This window comes from Tupaia chinensis, unplaced genomic scaffold (assembly GCF_000334495.1).
Source record: "Tupaia chinensis unplaced genomic scaffold, TupChi_1.0 Scaffold000146_1, whole genome shotgun sequence".
Taxonomy (NCBI): Eukaryota; Metazoa; Chordata; class Mammalia; order Scandentia; family Tupaiidae; genus Tupaia; species Tupaia belangeri.
Window position 1 is genome coordinate 950,093 of NW_006159616.1, and position 18,506 is coordinate 968,598.

Below are 18,506 nucleotides of genomic sequence, written 5' to 3' on the forward strand. Positions count from 1 at the left end.
GGCAATAGCAGGCTCCCGGGCCACGGGGGCATGCCTGGCAGAAGGAGCAGCAGGTGCAAAAGTGAGGAGGTGAGAAAGATGTGGGGGCTCTGGAAGAGGCTGACCTGGGAGCAGAGCACCTCCGCCCCTACTCCTATGCGGGGCAGGCATGGATGGTTCTTATGGGGCAGGAATCTCTTTTCCTGAACCAGGTAATCTGCTTCCTCCTCCAGGAAGCCTCCTTGGTTTCCCAGCCAGATATGCTTCTCCCTCCTCTGCATCCTGGAGCACTTGCTGCAGGTGCGACAGGAGGGTCTCTGCCATCCCCCTTTGCCCCCTTAACTGCAAGCTTCTGAGGGAGGGGCTGTTTGGTTTCCTTGTACCAAGCACAGGGTCCTGCACAGAGTCCTGCTCCAGTGCCCAGAGGGTGAAGGTCGGCTCCTTAGCCTGGCATTTCACATCTTCAGAGCCTACCCCTTGCCACTGTCCTCTGTCACATCCCTCGTGTCCTCTGGGCTCCAGTCACCCCCACCCACTGCCCCCCTCCCTGATAGGGCTTCCAGTTTAGCAAGTGAAGATGCAGGATGCTCAGCTAAATTTGAATTTCAGAGAAACAACAGACAGTATTTAGTGTAAGTATATGCCATGCAAAATCTGGGACATACTTATGCAAAAAGTATTTTCTAGAATCCAGACGTAATCTTGTGTCCTGTATTTTATCTGCAGCTTTGCTTTTTCCCTGGACACTCGACGCTTTGACAAGCACTGTTGTCTGAGATCCTTTCCTCGTCTGGCTGGCAGTTTCCTACTCATTGTTCAAGACACAGCACAAGGTGCTGCCTCTGCTGGGGAGGCCTCCCAGATATCCCGGGCGGGGCTGCAGGCCCACTGTCTCCCCTCCTGTCTGCTGTTCTGATACACACGTCCATCTTCTCTAAGGATAGGGTTTCCTATCCGTAGGTCATGTTCATCTCCAGACCCGCAGGCTCAGCACACAGTAGGTGCTCATTAACTATCGAATCCATGAATGAACGAACACTACATTAGTCAGGAGCCACAAAGCTTGGGGTGCAGTAACAGACTTGGCCTCTAGGTGCCACTGTCCAACGTGGGATCTGCTTGGGATTGAAAAGGGTTCAATTCCATAGACTGGGTGCCTACTTAAGGGGCATTGGAGTTTTTATGTTCCTGATGATGCAAGGGAGAGGAGAAGGAAGTGGTGCCACAGATGACTCTAGTGTGTGGAACTGAGAAGACCCCTCCTCTAAAGCAGGGGGCTGGGGGCTGTTTCAAATGTGAGCTCGGGAAAGAGCCCTCATTTTCTGAGCCCCCTTCTGTTCCAGGAAACAGAAGAGTAAACGCCAACCCCAGGCTGTGCAGATAACATCTGATCAGGGAGTGCCTGGCACGGCGGAGACACTCCAGGGACATCAATTCCCTTCGGCCTCCCTTGTCTCTGGAGTGCCTTCCCCTGAACAGTGATTAAGCTCCAGTGAGCGTTGGGAGGCCACGCAGCATGAAACCATTAGTCCGCAGTTTCTGTCCTTGCGGAGACAGGGCCATCGAGGCACGGGGGGCATGCCCTTGGCCTTCTGACCCTCAGTTTTCTCATCTCTGAAGTGGGGTAACAGCAGTGGAGACCACACGGGGTGTCTGGAGACTCAGCAGGAGAGCGTGGGGGGACGCTTGCAGTGCGGTCTCTACTGCACACAGGACTCAGTCCACGGCGGCCATCACCCGGGCCTCGCCACCGCCATGCGGCAGGACGCCCTCCCCAGTGCTCGCTGGGTGGACGAATACACAGCAAAGGGGATGAGTGAGTGGACCCAGCTCTGGGCACACTGGACGGTGGCCTGAACACACCCTGACTTTCAGAGCCCCCACCCCCACCCAGACTCTGCTCCCTCTGCCTGAAATGTCCTCCCTTTCACCTGCTGCTGAGGAGACATTTCTGGCATAAACACAGAAATCACCGTGGCCCATCAGGACCCATCTACCCCAGGTGGTCCTGGGGGACCCTCTTCCTAAACTACCAGTGGAAGGGCGCAGGAACCCAGGTGCTTTGGGGCCAGGAGGCCACTTCCTCTGGAGCACTGCTTAGTGGGCTGGCCGGCCATAGGTCCACAGAGACGCTAACGCCATTCACCAGCAGCAGCCTGGAGCTTCTGGCCAAGTGGCTGTCAGCTCTGGGCTCCGCGTAGGCTGGGAAGTCCCAGTGGAGCTGGGGAAGGGCCACGCAGAGAGCCCGGTCCAAAGGAGCCCTTTCTACAGAAGATCAGGAGTGGGAAAGAGCCCGGGGCTGGGTGGCGGTGCTCAGGATCTCTTCCCTTCCTAGAAAGATCTGGAGCCGTCACCAGAGAAATCAATTGCAGGCCCAGAGGGGATTCAAAGTGTTGGTGAGAGCCAGCTATGGATTTGCCAGGGATAAATCTCACCACGCAGCCTGGCCGTCCCTCCGCAGGGACAGGATGATTCTGGAAGGTAGGGGTGGCGGCTGCGATGCTACGGCTTGCCTGACAGGTCAGGAACAGAAAGCACCCCTGGTCCTCCTCTTAGCCCTCTGCCGGTGCCTGACACCTTCACCGACTCCTATCTTTTCCTGAAGTCTCAACGTGTGGAGCCAGCAGGTAGCGCAGTGACTAAAGCGCTACACTCCCACAGGGCGGGCTGCTCAAGCTCTGGGCCTGCCAGCTTGGAGAGCACCCTGGGCGTGTGCGCATGTGTGCCCAAAATCCTGGGAGAAGGGCAGACAGGGGATAGCGGTGTGGCCACTCTCCCTGGGGGTGTAGGCTGGTTTCTCATTTTCCCTCTCCCCCACCGCTCCAGTGAGTGCATGCACCCTATGGCAAAAAACTAACAAAACAAAATAAAACAAAACATTTAAAATTTAAAAAATTCACAAAGCAAAAGATCTCGACATGGCCCTGGACCCTTCTGCTTCTGGTTTCCCTGTGCACGCTCCCGTCTGCTCACTGCTGTCCTGGCTGTCTGTCCGCCTGCCCCAGCAAACACCACACCTACACCTGTGAACTACAGAGCCACACCTGCCCTGGAAAAAGGCACTCCATCCCTGGGAGTCATCCTGCACAGTCCCCCAGACCCTGGGCTTTAAAAACTTATCTGAGTGTGTCGGCGTCTCACCGCCCCTGCTGGCCCTGCCACCATTTCTCACTGGGTATCCCCGAGAGTCCTGTCCGGGGTCTCCCTGTGTTTGCAGGACCCCTTGCAGTCTGCTTTTCATTCAGCATGCCACGGGGATCTTTAAAACAATCTGAGTCAGATCACATCATTCCAGAACTTTCCCATCATACTGTAAATGGAATCCAGACTCCCAGGGCTGGGAAGGCCTCCACGAGCCGGCCCTCCTCCTCCCCCGCTGCTTTCCCTGTCCTCACCCTCTCTGTTCCTGAGTGCAGCCGCACGGTCCTGCCCCAGGGCCCTCGCGTGTACTGTTCCTGCTGCCTGGAGGGCCTCTGCTCTTCCCGCGGGTCTGTCTGGTGGACTCCTAGCACTGTCAAGGCATAGCTCCCATGTCACCAAAAAAGGCTCCCCTCACCCCTCGCAAAATTGTGGGTCCCTTCTTGGGGTCCCAGGGGACCCTCGCTGGCCCTGCTGTGACTAGTATCACACCTTGTCTCGCGGCCAGCTGTGTCCAGTCTGCCTTTCCCCCTCGAGCGTAAAGTCCCTGAAGTTGCGGGGTCGTCTGTTACTCTCGGTATTCGTGACGCCCAGCTCAGTTAGGGCCTGGCCCGAAGGCGCTGTCTGAAAATGGAATGGTTCAGTGTCTATCTCCCCTCCGGCAGGTGCCAGCTACCCCTCTCTGCAGCCCGGGCCTTGGTGGGAAGGGCTATCAAAAGCTATCAAAAGGTCATGTCCCCACACACCGTATGCCAGGCTGCTGGGCCCTCTGTCCTGCCCCTCTTTGGCCATTGGTGCCTGGACTGTTCTTTGTTGCTTTTGTAAAATGTAATTTTTTTTTTTTTTTAGGTGTTTGCCATGGGGGTATGTGTGCTCGACAGGGAGAGGGAAAGTGAGAAATCACTTCCCAGGAGGGATGGCCACACTGTAATCCCTTCTCCATGCTCCTGGGATTTGGGTGCACGCGCGCGCACACACACACACACACACACACACACACTCACGCCCACTGTGATTCAGGCCGCCAGGTCTGGGACACAAACCACGGTCAGCCATGCAGGAGTCCAGAGCCTTCACCACCATGCCCGAGTGCCTGAAATTTCAGGGGCTGGTCTTGTCTCCGTCTTAATACGCATCCCAGAAGCATCCTTGGGAACAGATGGAGCCCTGCACTGGGAGACGTCGCGTGACTTCTCTGTGCCTTGGTTTCCTAGTTAGTGACGGTGAAAGCCCAGCAGACTTGGGCCTGTCTGGCCCCTGTCTGGGGTGAAGGGCCCTGCCGTGAGGAGGGGTGAGGTGGGGAGGGCGTGTCAGCACACAGAGAGTGCTCCTGCCTAAGGGCAGAGCCTACTGGTCCTGCCCCTACCCCCGGAGGGCCTGGGGACGCGGGCAGAAGGTAGGGCAGAGCCCCCCTCCTGCTGGCACTCCTGACTCCTCCCAGGCCTGCGCGGTGGTAGGAAATGGGTCGCAGGCAGGACTGCGCCGGGATTCCTCGTTTCCGCTCCCGTCTTTGGGGACCAACGCTTTCAGTTTCATTTAATCACAAAGTTTCTTAATTAGTTTTTTTTTTGGATTCTGAGCGGCTAAGCTGTCCCTGCTGGAGGGAGCAGGAACGCTGGTCCTGCAGGGCCTGGGTTTCCTGAGCCAGGGAGCAGCAGGCTCCGCAGGACAAGGCCTTCGGCCTTCCTGGCCCAGCTAGGGCGGATCCGCTTCCTGGCAGCTCCCACCGCTCAGACCCGTGGGCAGTCACTTCCTTGAGTCCTCCACCAACACCTGGTGAGCACCTACTGGGCGCCAGATGCTGGGCCCGCGGGGATAATGGCGAGTCTCTGCCCTCAAGGGGCTTACTGTCTAGCTCATGTAGAGACGGACGTGCCTAGCAATCGTGACAAGTGCTACCCGAAGAAGTGGGGACCCTGGACGGGGTCTGGGCAGTGGCGGAGGGCGTCTCTGAGGAGGTGATGTGGCAGCTGTAGTTGGAAAGGATGAGTTGGATATAGCCAGGTAGAGGTGAGGGCAGGGAGTGGGCTGGATGCAGGGACTTCCCCTGTCCACTGTCCACGCATCCAGCCTCCTACTCAGTCCAACTTCCACACACTCCCTCATTTTCTTTTTTTCCTTTTTGCTATTGGGCACATGTGCTCACCACAAAGAAAAAGAGAGAGAGAATGAGAGATCACCCCCCCAGGAGAACGACCACACTGCAGTCTCTTCTCCTCCATTCTCTTAGGATTGGGGGCATAGACGCACACGTGCTTGGCGTGTTTTTCCAGCTGCCAGGTCCAGGACTCGAACCGCAGCCCCCTTAACCACCATGCCACCTGCTGGCCCTGCTCTTGTGCATTCATAGAGCTCACCTCCCAGTGTCCCTGCCTGCGGGCAGACCCAGGCACTAACTGCCAGGCCTCGGTGCACCGAGAGGGCAGAGGCTCTGTGAGGGAGATGTCCCCGCAGAGGTGGCACTGAGTGGGGCCTTGAAGATTCTGGGGGCAGAGGTGAGGGTGGGGGAGTAAGGGCAGCACAGTGCATGGGTGAGGGAGCAGCATGAAGACCTGTGGCCACTCAGCATGAAGCAGCATGAAGACCTGTGGCCACTCAGGGCTTTTGGTGAGCATTTGCAGTGGCCGGGCCACAGGCCATGGGCCTCAGGCAGGGACTCATTCACCCGCTCACTGGGTGTTGACCAAGTGCCTTGCCCTCGGTGCCAGGCCAGGGTGCGGAGAGGGGGGAAGGTGGTGAAAGGGCGTGCCCCCGACCTCTCAGAACACGCTGCGAGGGGAGGGGCCGGGCCAGGGGACAGCGGACAGAGGCGGGCTGGGGAGGCTGGTGTTTGAAGAGCCCGGAGACTCGCCAGATGAGCTGGTCCAGCACTCAAAGGCTTGCAGGGGCTGCTGGACCGGTCTCCACCTGTCCCTTCCAGCCTTTAGGGGGAGCCTTTCCATCCATTCCTGGTTACCAGCGGGCTTGCCCTCAACCAAAGGACTTGCTGTCTGTCATGACACCTTATTCTGAATGGAAGCCCAGGGAGTCCTTTCCCAGGAGCCCTTGCAGCTCTTTGGTGCCTGGGGGAGAGGTGAGAGGTCATCAGAAAAAGAGCTTCTGGGCCCCTGACGTCTAGCTGCGTGGGTGCCAGCTGCTGTGTCCCCCCAATCCCTATCCCTGCAGGCCCGCACCCCCTGCTTATCACTCACTGCCCTCGGCCACCGACAGCAGACGGGCAGCAGAGGAAGGAAAGGAAGCGCCCCCGCCCTGCCGACGGCCAGGGCTATGCCGGGTGCAGTCCCTGCCTCTCCATATGAGGAAGGTGGCCTCATCCACACGCAGGGATGCAGTGGCTTCCAGCCTTGGGCCCCTGGAGGGACACATAAGGGTCTGATGGAAAAGCACAAAGAGAAACCACCTCCTCCCCAGTCACAGGGGTCTCAGGGGAATGGAAACAAATAAACGAAAACGGGCCAGCCGGGAATCAGAGCCCCGAGGGAGGACACAGCTCTCACCCCGACAGGACCCCCCGAGGTGGGAGAACAGGGGAATGGCTGATTTGTCCTCACTAAAGGTGCCTTTTTGGACAAGCAGGTGTGCTCAGGATCAGGCCCCCTGAACTCGGGATGAAGGGGTCTTGGTGGCCCACCTGGGAGGGCAGAGTCCCCCACCGCAGCCGGCAGGGGGCCCTGGGGCGGGGGCAGAGACAGAGGCCCCGGATGTAGTACCTTCTCATAGTACTGCAGCTCGTAGTCCAGAATCACACCGTTTGGCTGGTCCGGCTGGGACCACGACAGGGTGATGCTGTCCACAGTGCGGCTCACCTGGTGCATGATGGACACAGCTGACGGAGCTGGAAGAAAGGTCAGAGGTCAGGAGTCAGGGCAGGCATGAGAAGATGCAGCTTCTGGCCCAACCTCCCGTGTTCAGACAGATGGGACCCTGTGGGACCAGAGAGGGGAAGGCGTCTGGCCAGGGGCACGCAGCAGCTGACGGAGGACAGAGGGGCTCAGGCAGGGCTGGGATGCTGCAGCCGGGCTGTCCTGGCACTTCCAGATTACAGACACCGACAGCTTCAGCTGTCCCTGGGGAAGCTCAGTCATGCAAGTGTCAGGAGAGATGCACTGGCTCCCTTCTGCGGGCCTGGGCCCCAGTGGGTTGGTCTAGATAGCCTTCATTGTTTTAGAGGTTCCAGTCTACTGGACCAGGGGACACACAGAGCCTAGACATGACGACAGGGGCTCTAGGGGAGGCCAGCAGAGGGGACTGTGGGAGCAGAGAAGGTGGGCAACCTATTATTCCTTCCACAGATTTGCATGGAGTGTCTATGCAGTAAATGAAACTATGCATTATATATATTCTGAAGAACCGGAACAGGCACGTTAGCAAATACTTGCACACAACCATTTAAAGCAGCGCTATTCACGACAGCCAAAAGGTGGAAACAATCCAAACATCCATCAACCAATGAATGGAGAGAGAACATTGTGGTGAACACATACAGCGGAGTATTACTCAGCCATGAAAAGGAATATAAAGTACTGATGCCACGTGGATGAGCCTCAAAGATGTGCTAACTGAAAGACAGGCACACACCATCATGAATTGTTTGAATCTCTTTGCGTGAAATACTCAGATAGGTAAATCCATAGCCAGAACATGGATTGGTGGCTGCCAGGGCTGGGGGCAGGGGCGGAGCAGGGGAAAGTGAGGAATGCCAGCTATAGGTTTTTCTTTGAGGGGTGTTCTGGAACTGGATAGAGGTGGTGGCTGCAGATAGGAGAGAAGTACCATGCTGGCCCTGTAGTACAGTGGTTAAGTGCCTTGGGTGCTAGCTACCACATGGCTGACTGCAGTTCGAATCCTGGCCCCAACGGCGTGTGTGTGCATGTGTGTGTGTGTGTGTGTGCGCCCCCGAGATCCCGACAGGATGAAGATGTGGAGGAAGAAAGGACTGTGGGTGGCCACGTCCCCCTGGGGGGGACGCTCTGTCTCTCTCTCCGCAAGTGCATGTGCCCTCTAGCGATTAAAAGAAGACTGTAAATAAACTAACCTCCATGGAACTGCACGTACTGAAACGGTTAGTTGTATGTTATATAAATTTCATCTCAATGAAATAAGCCAGCCAGTTCATCACCCCGCACTGTGCTCCCAGGAAGGCGGCCAGACAGGAAGGTGAGCTGTTTCAGTCTAGGAAGGACGCTTAGAAAGAAGTTACCCAGCCTCCTCACTTTAGGGATGCGGACACTGAGGTCGAGAGGGGGTGAGTGGCCTGACCCGGCCTGCGGTCCCTGCCGTGTGGGCCCTGCCGTGCAGGCCTTTCCTGCTGCCTAACTACACCATGTGCTGCTGCTGATCTGTTCCGTCCTCAAGTGGGTTGAGCCGGCACAATGCACCTACCGCGTGTCACCCTTGGCCCAGCACGATGTACCTACTGTGTGTTGGCATGGCCCTTGGTTCTTGGCCTGTTTTCTGAGTTCACTGTGACTGGGAGTAGCATCGGCCCCATAGACAGGTGAGGATCCATAGCTGTGGGGAGTCAGGACCTGAAGCCGGGTCTGCCACTCTCCAGAGCAGCGCTCTTCCCAGAGCAGGGCTGGCCGGGCCCTCCCAATGGAATTAGGACTCACAGGGGGGAAAGGAGCACCTCTTTTTTTTTTTTTTTTGCACGGGTTTTTGTGTAGGGCCTGTTAGCTCCCCAGAGAGACAGAGAGATAGAAAGTGAGAAATCACCCCCAGGGGGGATGGCCACGCCGCAATCCCTTCTCCTCCATTCTCCCTTTGGGATCTTGGGCATGCACACACGTGCACCTGGTGTGAGTTTAAGCCACTGAATCCAGGACTCGAACCATGGTTGGTTATGTGAGAGTCTAGCGACATAGCCATTATGCCAACTGCTGGTCCCAGGAAAGGAGCACCTTTGCATTCTCTCTGTGTCCAGGGCAGCTCTGTGACTAACAGGTGTCCTGTCTTAGCCAGCACAGGGACGCCTGGAAGCTGCGGCTGACCCTCCTCCCCACTCCAAATCCTGCCTTGCAGGGGCTGGGTCTGTATCGGACCTGAGCTGGAGCAGGACTGCGGGCGCTCCAGGGACTTACGCACTGGCTGAGGGGTCGGAGCTCAGAGAAGACTCCCCTTCTCTGCTCTGTCCCTCGGGACTGCCCTCTCTGCCCTGCCGCTGACTGGCTGTGCCCCCAGGTGAGCTAGCCCCCTCTGCACCTGGCTTCCTCCTCCACCACAGGTGGGGGAAGACCTCAGGCCTTGTAGCGTGAATGCCCCGCCTGGCCTCCCTGTGCCACCCTCTGCCTGCAGCTGGGCCCGCCTGGGGCCAGCCTGGTCTCCCTCCAGCACCCCCTGTGGAAAGCCATCTCAAGACACTCAAGAAGGACTTGGGTCCTGGGCTGGGCATCCCCGTAGGGCCTCATTCTTCTTATATCCAAGGGAGGGCTGCCTGACCCTTAGTCTGGCCCCTTGTCCTGCTGGGGACACCAGGCCTCTCAGGATTAGGGGTCTGGCAGAGTGTGCAGTGTGGCACCTGGCATGCCGTCAGTGCTGGGAGGCACGAGTGTCACTACTGTGCACTGAGCGGCTGACCCGCACCATCTCGACACCCATGCACTTTCCAGGAAACTGAGGTTCAGAACGACTTCCCCAAGATCACACAGCTGCTGAGGAGCTGAGCGGGGCCTGGGATCGAGTTCCCGCCAAGCCGTGCTGCCTACTGGCCCTCAGAGCAGGCCCTACTTCCTGCCCCTCTAACTCCTGGACTGTGTCCGGTCTTGGTGCCATCCCTCCCTCCAGAGCTGCCATTCCTGGGCATCCCTGTAAGGGCGGGACCGTCTGTTGCTGTCCCCAACCTGTCTGGGGCCAGCTTCTCACTGAAAACAACAAAATAGGTCCTTCTGGAGGCGCTTGGCCCGTCGAGGGCATCCCAGCTGCAGGCTCGTCCTTCCCGCTGGCCCAGGAAGAACCTCAGCCCCCAGCTTCCCAATCTTCTCAGCAGCCCCCGGGCAGTGATCACACAGGGTGTGTGTGTGGCGGGGGTGGGCGTGGGCTGGGGGCGCTCTGCGATGACAAGGAGGATGCTTTATCCAGAGGTTCCAGAGCCATATCTGGTCCCTGCCCCCACGGGCCTGAGCATAATTCTGGGGTGAGGAGCCAGGTGAGGAGATTCCAGGGCTCCCTGGAATGCTGGGTCCCTTCCCAGAGGCCAACTAAGCCAGGTAGGGAAGGCAGGGGCATGCTGCCAACCTGAATCACACCCGTGGGGCATCGCACACACTGAGCCCACTAGATGGGGAGCCACCATTACACGCACGCACACGCTCAGCTACAGCTGCGGAGGCTCAGGCCAGGCCATGCCCATCAGTCTCCAGAAGGGTGGTCTGTCCAGTGTTTGGGAGCCCCAAGGGTGGCGTCCGCAGACTGGCACACATGCCTCCACTGCTCCTCTCACTGATGCGTGGCCCTGAGCAGGCCCTGTCAGCCCCTCTGAGCCCCAGCATGCCCACCTGTCAAGTGGGGGCAGCCGGCATGCTGAGTCTGGAACCACGTAAAGGTGGGAGTCACTGTGAGGCCAGACGGTGCTGGGGGTGGGGCTCGGGAAACCTCACCAGCCCCTGCCTTCCAGCATGCCATGTGCCAGCCCAGAGTGCCCTCTCCAGGGTGGCACCATGCCAAGCACCAGAGAGCCATGCAACGTGGAAGCCCTAAGGAGTCCCTAGTGGGCCCAAGCCGTCACTTCAGGGCTTGCCCGGGCCCCATGGGATGGGGCTGCTTTGTTCACTCTCTCCCTGCGATTCCGCCTCTCAACACGAAGGAGGTGGTAAAACGTGCCCTGAGACCGCGCCTTCGGGCATGCAGGGGTGTTAAGGCTAACCAGGGGGCTCTGGGAGACTCACTGCCCACCCCCCACCCCCAGAGCTTCTGATTTGGCAGGTCTGGGTGGTGCCTGGGAACCTGAGGCTGCTGGTCTGTGGGAAGTGACTTACTCAGGGTCACACAGCAGGGAGCGACTAGACCCAAACCAGCGAGTCCTGGCTGAGGACATGTATTTTCCACCTGCCTCTCACAGCCTGGCTTCTGCGCACGCACGCCCCTCTCTCCTGCAGAGGTTAAACTTCCTGTCGGAGTGTCGAGGCCCTCCCCAGCTCACTGGTATAAGCAGCTCTATGAGGGCCAGAGACTGGGCTGCTGAGGCAGGTGGGGGCTGAGTCCCAGGCCCTGGTGTCCAGTCTGGGAGCCTGGCCTTGTCCCGTCGGCAGCAGGGGTGGCAACCTGCGAGCCTCTACTGAAACAAGCTGGCCATCCTGACCGCGCCCACGTGAGCTGTGAGTCCCAGCCAAAGTCAGGCCACACAGCTAACAGCCAACCAGATGCTCCCCCCAGCTGGCCCGTGTACCCCTCAGTCAACTCTCTGAGGCTTGTGTTAGGGTCATGGCCATTTCACAGATGAGGAAATGAGGTACAGAGGCGTGAGGTCGCTTGCCCAAGGTCAGACAGTCAGGCAGCGAAGCTGGGATTTGAACCCAGGTCCATGCAGGTCCAACCTGTCCTTGCCCTCACATTGTCCACAGCTGATGCAGACTGACCAGGGAGGTCTGGAAATGAGTGGACTCAAAAGGCCTTGAGGACACCCACTCTGCTGTTGCAAAGCCAAGGCCCTGACTCCCCACCCCCCGCTGACTCACCCACCGCCCACCGGCTCACCCCAGCTCTGGCAGCTCAGCAGCTGGTGGAGGCAGGGCTCGCACGGTCCCCCACGGGGGTCTGGGCCTGGGGGGCTTAGCTGGCCAGCTTGGGTTACAGGCAGCTAACCTGGCTCTGATCCCCTAAGCCCCGTGACCCCGGGTGTGGCCAGGAGGCGGCCTTTGCCAGGAAGATGATCAAGGCAGGCCAGTGGGGGCCAAGCAGGAGGCCTTTCTCAGGAATCCAGGGGGATTATCGGTGGAGAAAGGGGAACAGCTGGATGCTCCCGCCCCTCCTGCCGCGCCCACGCCGGTGTCAGGTTTCCCTGTAAGAGGGTCAGCAGGGGATTCTGGTATTTTCAATTGCCAACCAGGCACGCTGGCAGGGGACAGGGTCAGTGGTGCCCCGTGACCCCTGCGAGGAGATGGAGCCCTAGGGAAACAGCGCGAATTAGGCTTGTGGCCCACAGGGGTGCAGGGAGGCCGCCAGGCCGTGTGCCTGTGGGGAGCAGGCAGTCTTTGCTCCTCGCTCCTGGCCAGCCCTGGGAGGGCCAGTGCGGGCCCAAGCTGAGCGGGGGTATGGCCTTCCCTCTGCCAGTTTCTTAGTCAGGGTGCGAGGGGGTTGAATGAGGCGAGCTTTGGTCAGGGGAGGGAGCCAGGCGGCCGTGGTCCCACTGGCTACTGCCAGAGGGAGGCTGGGGGCTTCGCACAGCCTCACCGCCACAGCCCTGAGTGCAGAGGAAGGGAGACCCCTGCCCTGGGCCTTGGCCCTCCCACCCGTCAGGACACCTGGTGAGCTAGGAGGACGTGGGGCAGGTGCTGGGCCTTGGGTAGTCTAAGAGCCCACCCCAGCCCCGACTGGAGAGCCCATGCCTTTCGGACACCTGCACTGCCCGTCACAGCCTGGGACTTCCCACCGCACCCAGAATCAACATGGACACCCCTGGGGCCAGCCACCTCCCTCCATGCTCCCAAGCACCGTCTCCATCCGCTCTCTGCTCTCAACACTCTGTGCTCACTCTCACCTTCGGCCTTGGCCCCATGGCACCTCTGCCTAGGAACCTTTTCTCTCACGTATTCCATGGCCAGACCCTCCTCTTCACGCAAGTCTCAGCTCAAAGTCTCCTCCTCGGAGACGCCCTCCCTGACTGCCTCTCCCCCAGCACTTGCGGTCTCACACTCACTGTGAGGGACAGAGAGGGAGCCTGCTCTCACTCACTCAGTCCTTGGTCCCCCTGAGCAGGGTGTGGCTCAGCCAGTATTTACTGGAGGGGAGGGACGCCAGGTGGGCACTTGCCCTTTCCAACCCCTACAGGAGTCTGATGTCTGCTGACCCTGGGGGCTGGACCTGAAGCAATGGCCTTAGGCAGTAGTTCCCAAGGAGGTGGGGGGCTTGCATGAGGGCATGCTCCGTACCTTGTGTCCCCCCACCCTCCTGCTGTCACACGGCCTCCCTCAAAGGCCAGCCAGCCTGCAGCCCAAGGCACTGGCTTCTCACTTGCTTGCTTTCTCCAGGGCCTAGGGCTGGAACACCACCCGGGACAGGACTCTTGAGAGTTCCAGCGGCCTTTTTATTATTTAAAATTGTATTTATTATTCGTGATAGACGGCAAGTGGGCTGAGAGGGAGAGAGTATACATGCGCACTAGCCCCGTAGTGTACCAGCTAAGTGCTGTGCGGGGGGAGCCGGATCCCATGGGGCAGGCCACAGTTTAAATCCCAGCTCTGGTGGCTCGAGAAGCACACCTGGTGCAGGTGCACGCGCCCCAAACCCTAGCAGGAGGGGGAACTGGAGGAGACGGACTCGGCATGGCTATCCCCACAGCGGGTGCTTTCTCGCTCTGTGTCTCTCACTTCCTGGGGGGCGCATGTGTCCTCTGGCAATTAAATAAAAAGAAAAGGGACAGAAGCCTGCCTTTGTCTCAGGTGCCTGGTGGGCCGGCTGCATTAACTGCCCCGCACCTGCCTCTCTGCCCTGGAACACCAGTTCTCTCTGACACTGGGCTTGCACGTGACTTCCTTTGGCCACTAGGGGACATGCAAATGTGACAGAAACTGAGGCTCATACCTGCCTGCTGTCTTGGTCCCCATGATTGCCAAGGAAGGAGCTCAGGCCACCCTGTGTGATGCGGGCACTCACACAGCGGGGTTGTTGCCCACTTGTCACAGCCAGGGCTGCTCAGACTAGCTGGCTGCAGACAACCCCCAAACACACAGTAGGTCCGACAGAATCCCAGGAGCGGCCGAGAACTCCAGGGCAGCTGGACTGCAAAGGCGAGTGTGCCCTCCTGGACCACGGGCTCCCCCATCAGCCCTAGGCTCCAGGTAGGCAGTGCTGCCCACCCCTGCCCCATGCCGTCGGGTGGGTGGCGGTTAAGTGGCGCTGTCCTGGCAGTGGTTCTCTGTCACTTTTCCTGCTACATGTGGCCAAGCCCAGCTTGAAATAGCACTCCAGCCACAGTGCGTGCGCTGCAGTGCTGGGCAGGTCAAAGGGGACCTGTGGAGAGAGGGAGGGCCTTCTGCTCCCCCCTCAGTGCCGGATATCCAGGCGCGGGCTCACCGGGAGCTCTCTTGCCTGTTTCTCTCTGACCCTCATGCCGTGGCTCCCAGGCAAGTTTGCGCCTGTTCTGGAGATAAAGCCATTGTGTGCCCACCCCATGGCTGGGGGGGGTGCGGCGGGACACATGGTGGCAGAAAGGGCTTTGGGGAGTTGACTTTCGGAGAAAGCTGCCTGGAATGCCAGGGACCCGCTCTGGGATCTTGGGCGGCCGCTGAGGAACCTCTCCGGGCCTTGGTTTCTCTATATGAGGTGTTTGCACTAGGCGGATGCTGCGGCCCCGGCCAAAGCTCACGTGTCTTGACTTAAGTCAGCTCTGTAACAGGCAGGATGATGCTCCTCCAAAGGCGTCCACGCCTTAATTCCCAGGATCTGTGGCTACGTTACGTTACAAGGTGGAAAGGACTATGCAGATATGAGTAAGGTCCCAAACGGCGCTTGAGACAGAGAGATTCTCCCGGATTACCTGGGTAGAGCCAACTTAATCGCCTGACTTCCTTCAAGGGGGAGAACCTTCCCAGCTGACAGTCAGGGGAGAGAGCGGGAGTGTGAGGACCCGAAGCCCTGTTGCTCTCGGAGACGTGGGGTCTCGGGGAGCTCAGGGCAGCTCCCAGCTGGCAGCCAGCAAAGAAACAGCACGTGGAGCTGGGTTCTGCTAACCCAGTGGGACTCCTCTGGTGCTGGAGCCGGGTTTTGCTAACCCAGTGCGACTCCCCCGGTGCTAGAGCCGGGTTCTGCTAACCCAGTGGGACTCCGGTGCTGGAGCCGGGTTCTGCTAACCCAGTGCGACTCCTCTGGTGCTGGAGTCAAGTTCTGTTAACCCAGTGGGACTCCAGTGCTGGAGCCGAGTTCTGCTAACCCAGTGGGACTTTGGTGCTGGAGCTGGGTTCTGCTAACCCAGTGGGACTCCGGTGCTGGAGCCGGGTTCTGCTAACCCAGTGCGCCTCCTCCAGTGCTGGAGCCGAGTTCTGCTAACCCAGTGCGCCTCCTCTGGTGCTGGAGCCGAGTTCTGCTAACCCAGTGCGCCTCCTCTGGTGCTGGAGCCGAGTTCTGCTAACCCTGACAAACAAGGCAGCGGGCCGTCCTTGGTGCCTTCAGCCAGGGACGTGTCTCTGTCAGTACTGACTCCAGCCAAACGGGACCATGCTGACCTCCGAACCCAGAGAACTGTACAGTAACAGGTGGGTGTTGTTTCAAGCTGCGAGGCGTGTAGCCGAGTGGTCCACCTACTGTGTGCCGGGTGCTTCATCCATGCTTGGCGGTCCCTCCAGTCCTGTGGCAAAGCCGAAGGCCAGGTCAGTGCCGTTCTGTAGGTGAGGGAACTGGGCCCGCACAAGTGAGGGTGCCTGTCCAGCCTGGCTGCACAGCTTGCAAAGGGCTGGGCTGCGTGGGGTGAGCTCGTCAGCCCTGCGCTGACGGCTTTTCTTCCATGTGCCCCATTCGGACCTCCTGGTGGAGGGAGAGCTTCCTGTCTGCTAGTCCTATTGATTTCCCGGGCAGGCTGGGTGTGGATGGCCCGCGTGTACGGCTGCTCATCTCTGCGGAGGGTGTGGGTGTGGCCAACACTGGTTTCTGAGGACGTGCACATCATAATTCGGGCTCAGCCGCCACCTGCTTGGGTGACCGAGGGCAAGTCACTTCTCTCAGCACCTGGCTTTCCTCATCTGTACAACAAGGTGACAGCAGGGTCTACTCCGTGTAGCTGTAGTTCTGCTGTCACCAGGAGTCAGCGTTCAAGGCTCTGGAGAAACGCGAGCTGCAGTTACAGCCGGAGCAAGGACAGGGTGACTGAGTTGAGGGCCCACCTGCCCCGGGCTCTGGGAGGCACCACGTGTGATTTGCCGAAGTCCTTACAGCAGCCCCGTAAAGACGGGGAAAGGTCACGAGCCAAGTGACCTGTCCAAGACCTCGTGCTGCTGAGCAGCCCGGCTGGACTCCAAGTCAGGTTCTTTTGCCTGACTCCAAAGCCCAGACCTTCCCACCACCTCTGGAACCTGGCAGAGATCAGGTGTTCGGAGCTTGTTCAGGGTGAGATCCTGAAGGGCTTAGGCTGTGTCCGGCGTGGCTCTGGAGGGCGGCAGCAGGACTGGATGGACTCCCTGGGGGCGAGCCCTGGAAATGCCGCAGCCCCCACCCTCTACGACTGCATGGCTGTCTCCACTTTTCATTAGAACCTCAGCGTACGTACCACCTCCTCAGAGAAGCTCTCCCTGACCTCTGGCCCTGAGGCTCATCTTCCCTCCTGCCTGGTCTGATGCAGCCTTGTGTGTGGAGAGGGACAGGATGGCAGCGTGGGTGAGACGGGGACAGTGACTCCCTGCTGTCTCCCAGTACAGCGGACCTGGGTAGTTGACCTGTTGACCTCTCCCAATTCCTGTTTCCTTTGAGCCGGGCCTCCTTCCTGGGGGGCCATGAGCACGCCATGCGAATGGGCCGAAAGGCGTCCTGGACAGGCAGTGTGGCTGGAAGGCGGCATGATGGCTTTATGAAGTCAGAAGCCAAGGACCCTGTCGCCCTAAGGAAATGCTTTTTCCTTTTAAGGCAACAAGCCAGATATTAATATATTGAATTTCAGGGTCTGTTTAAAACCGGCCACTGCATGCATCTGTCTGAAATCAGGTCCCCAGCCTTGCCTCCCAGCCCTAGCACACTCCCCACACCCCGTCACCCCACGCTCCTCCGCACCCTCTGCCTGTGTTCACTATGTGTTCGCTGTGGCGTGTCCCCCTCAGAGCCAAGAAAGCCATGCTGAGCAAAAGCAGGCCCATTGCTACCACCGAGGGGGATGGTGGGGGAGACGCCAGGAACTAAGAGATCAGACAAAAGGCTAAGGTTTCAACCCGCCAACTGCAAGGCCTGGTGCTGGGGCCAGGACGGGGGTGTCTGACCAAGGCAGGAAGGTCAACCAGACGGACTAAGGTCTGAAGGACAAGTGGGGACAGCATGTGTTAAGACCCCACAGGAGAAGGTCTGGTGCCCGAGGGGAACAGAAAGAAGACCCCTCCCCCAGCTGCCTCTTGTACCTTCTTCCCCCAGGGCACCTTCCTCCCTGACTATACTATCCTATCTCTGCTGCTAGGAGCCTCTCCATTCTTAAAGCCAAGCTCAAATGCTGCCCCTTCTAGGAAGCCTTCCAGAACTTACCCTTCTCATTCTCGAGGAAGAAATGGCTTCTCCTGCCTGCAGTCCCCCTCATCTTCTCAAGCTTCTCGTTGGGCCCTCATTGATGCAGACCCTGTGTCCCTTTCTCATCTTCCCAGCCAGGATATCCATCCTCAAGGCACATACGGTGACTTCCCCAGTACAGACTGGGAGCCGCGCAGTGCGGGGTTTAAATCCTGGGCGAGGGCCACGTGTGGTGGTGCGTCAGTGTCTCAATGCTCTGCAGTACTCAACCCACGTGGGTGCGTTCTGGGTTTGCATCCCAAGGTCTTACTGTACATGTGAAGGGCATGCACAACCATGATCTGGGCTGGCTGAGGCTGGGGGCGGAGCACAGCATGAAGGCCCGTCTCTGTCTCTCACTCTGTCTCTCTCTTATGGAAGCAATAAGTAACTTTAAAAAATAACCCTACTGGACCAGCAGTTAGCGTAATGGCTATGTCGCTGGACTGCCACGTAGTAGACCGCGGTTTGAGTCCCGGACCCGGTGGCTTAAACTCACGCCGGGTGCGTGTGCGTGTGTGCCCAAGATCCAGAGAGGAGAATGGAGGAGAAGGGATTGTGGTGTGGCCGTCCCCCCTGGGGGGTGATTTCTCGCTTTCTGTCTCTCTGTCTCTCTCTCTGTCTGGCAAGCGCACGTGCCCTATAGCGAAAACCTCTCCAAAAAAAGAAAAAAAAGAAGGGAAAAAAATCCTACCGAGGCCATGTAGTTGGGGGACTAGATAAATGACTAGAGCTCTTTGGGCCTCAGTTTCCTCATCTGCCAAAGGGATAATAAAAGTGAGACAGTAAATGTTGACTGTTGCATATTACTGAGCTTGGTGTGTGTGGGGGTGTTCGTTATGCAGCATTATTATAGAAATAGCTGACTAATAGAAGGGGACTTCCAAAAGTTTGTGGGAAAATGGAATTAAAGTACTAGTTTATTTTGGTGCAAAAATGAAGTCTATGCATAGTTTTTTTTTTTTTTTTCAGAGAGGGTTTTGCTATAGGGGGGATGC

General features: G+C 58.6%; 1 protein-coding gene across 1 annotated transcript in view; it reads right to left on the reverse strand.

The window, feature by feature from the left end:
* The window catches only part of EPHB2 (EPH receptor B2), a 153,135-nt gene that overhangs the window by 26,866 nt on the left and 107,763 nt on the right, over positions 1 to 18,506 (reverse strand). The window contains 1 exon segment of the mRNA XM_027770663.1: positions 6,828 to 6,952. Within this exon segment, the coding sequence (XP_027626464.1) occupies positions 6,828 to 6,952 (125 nt within the window).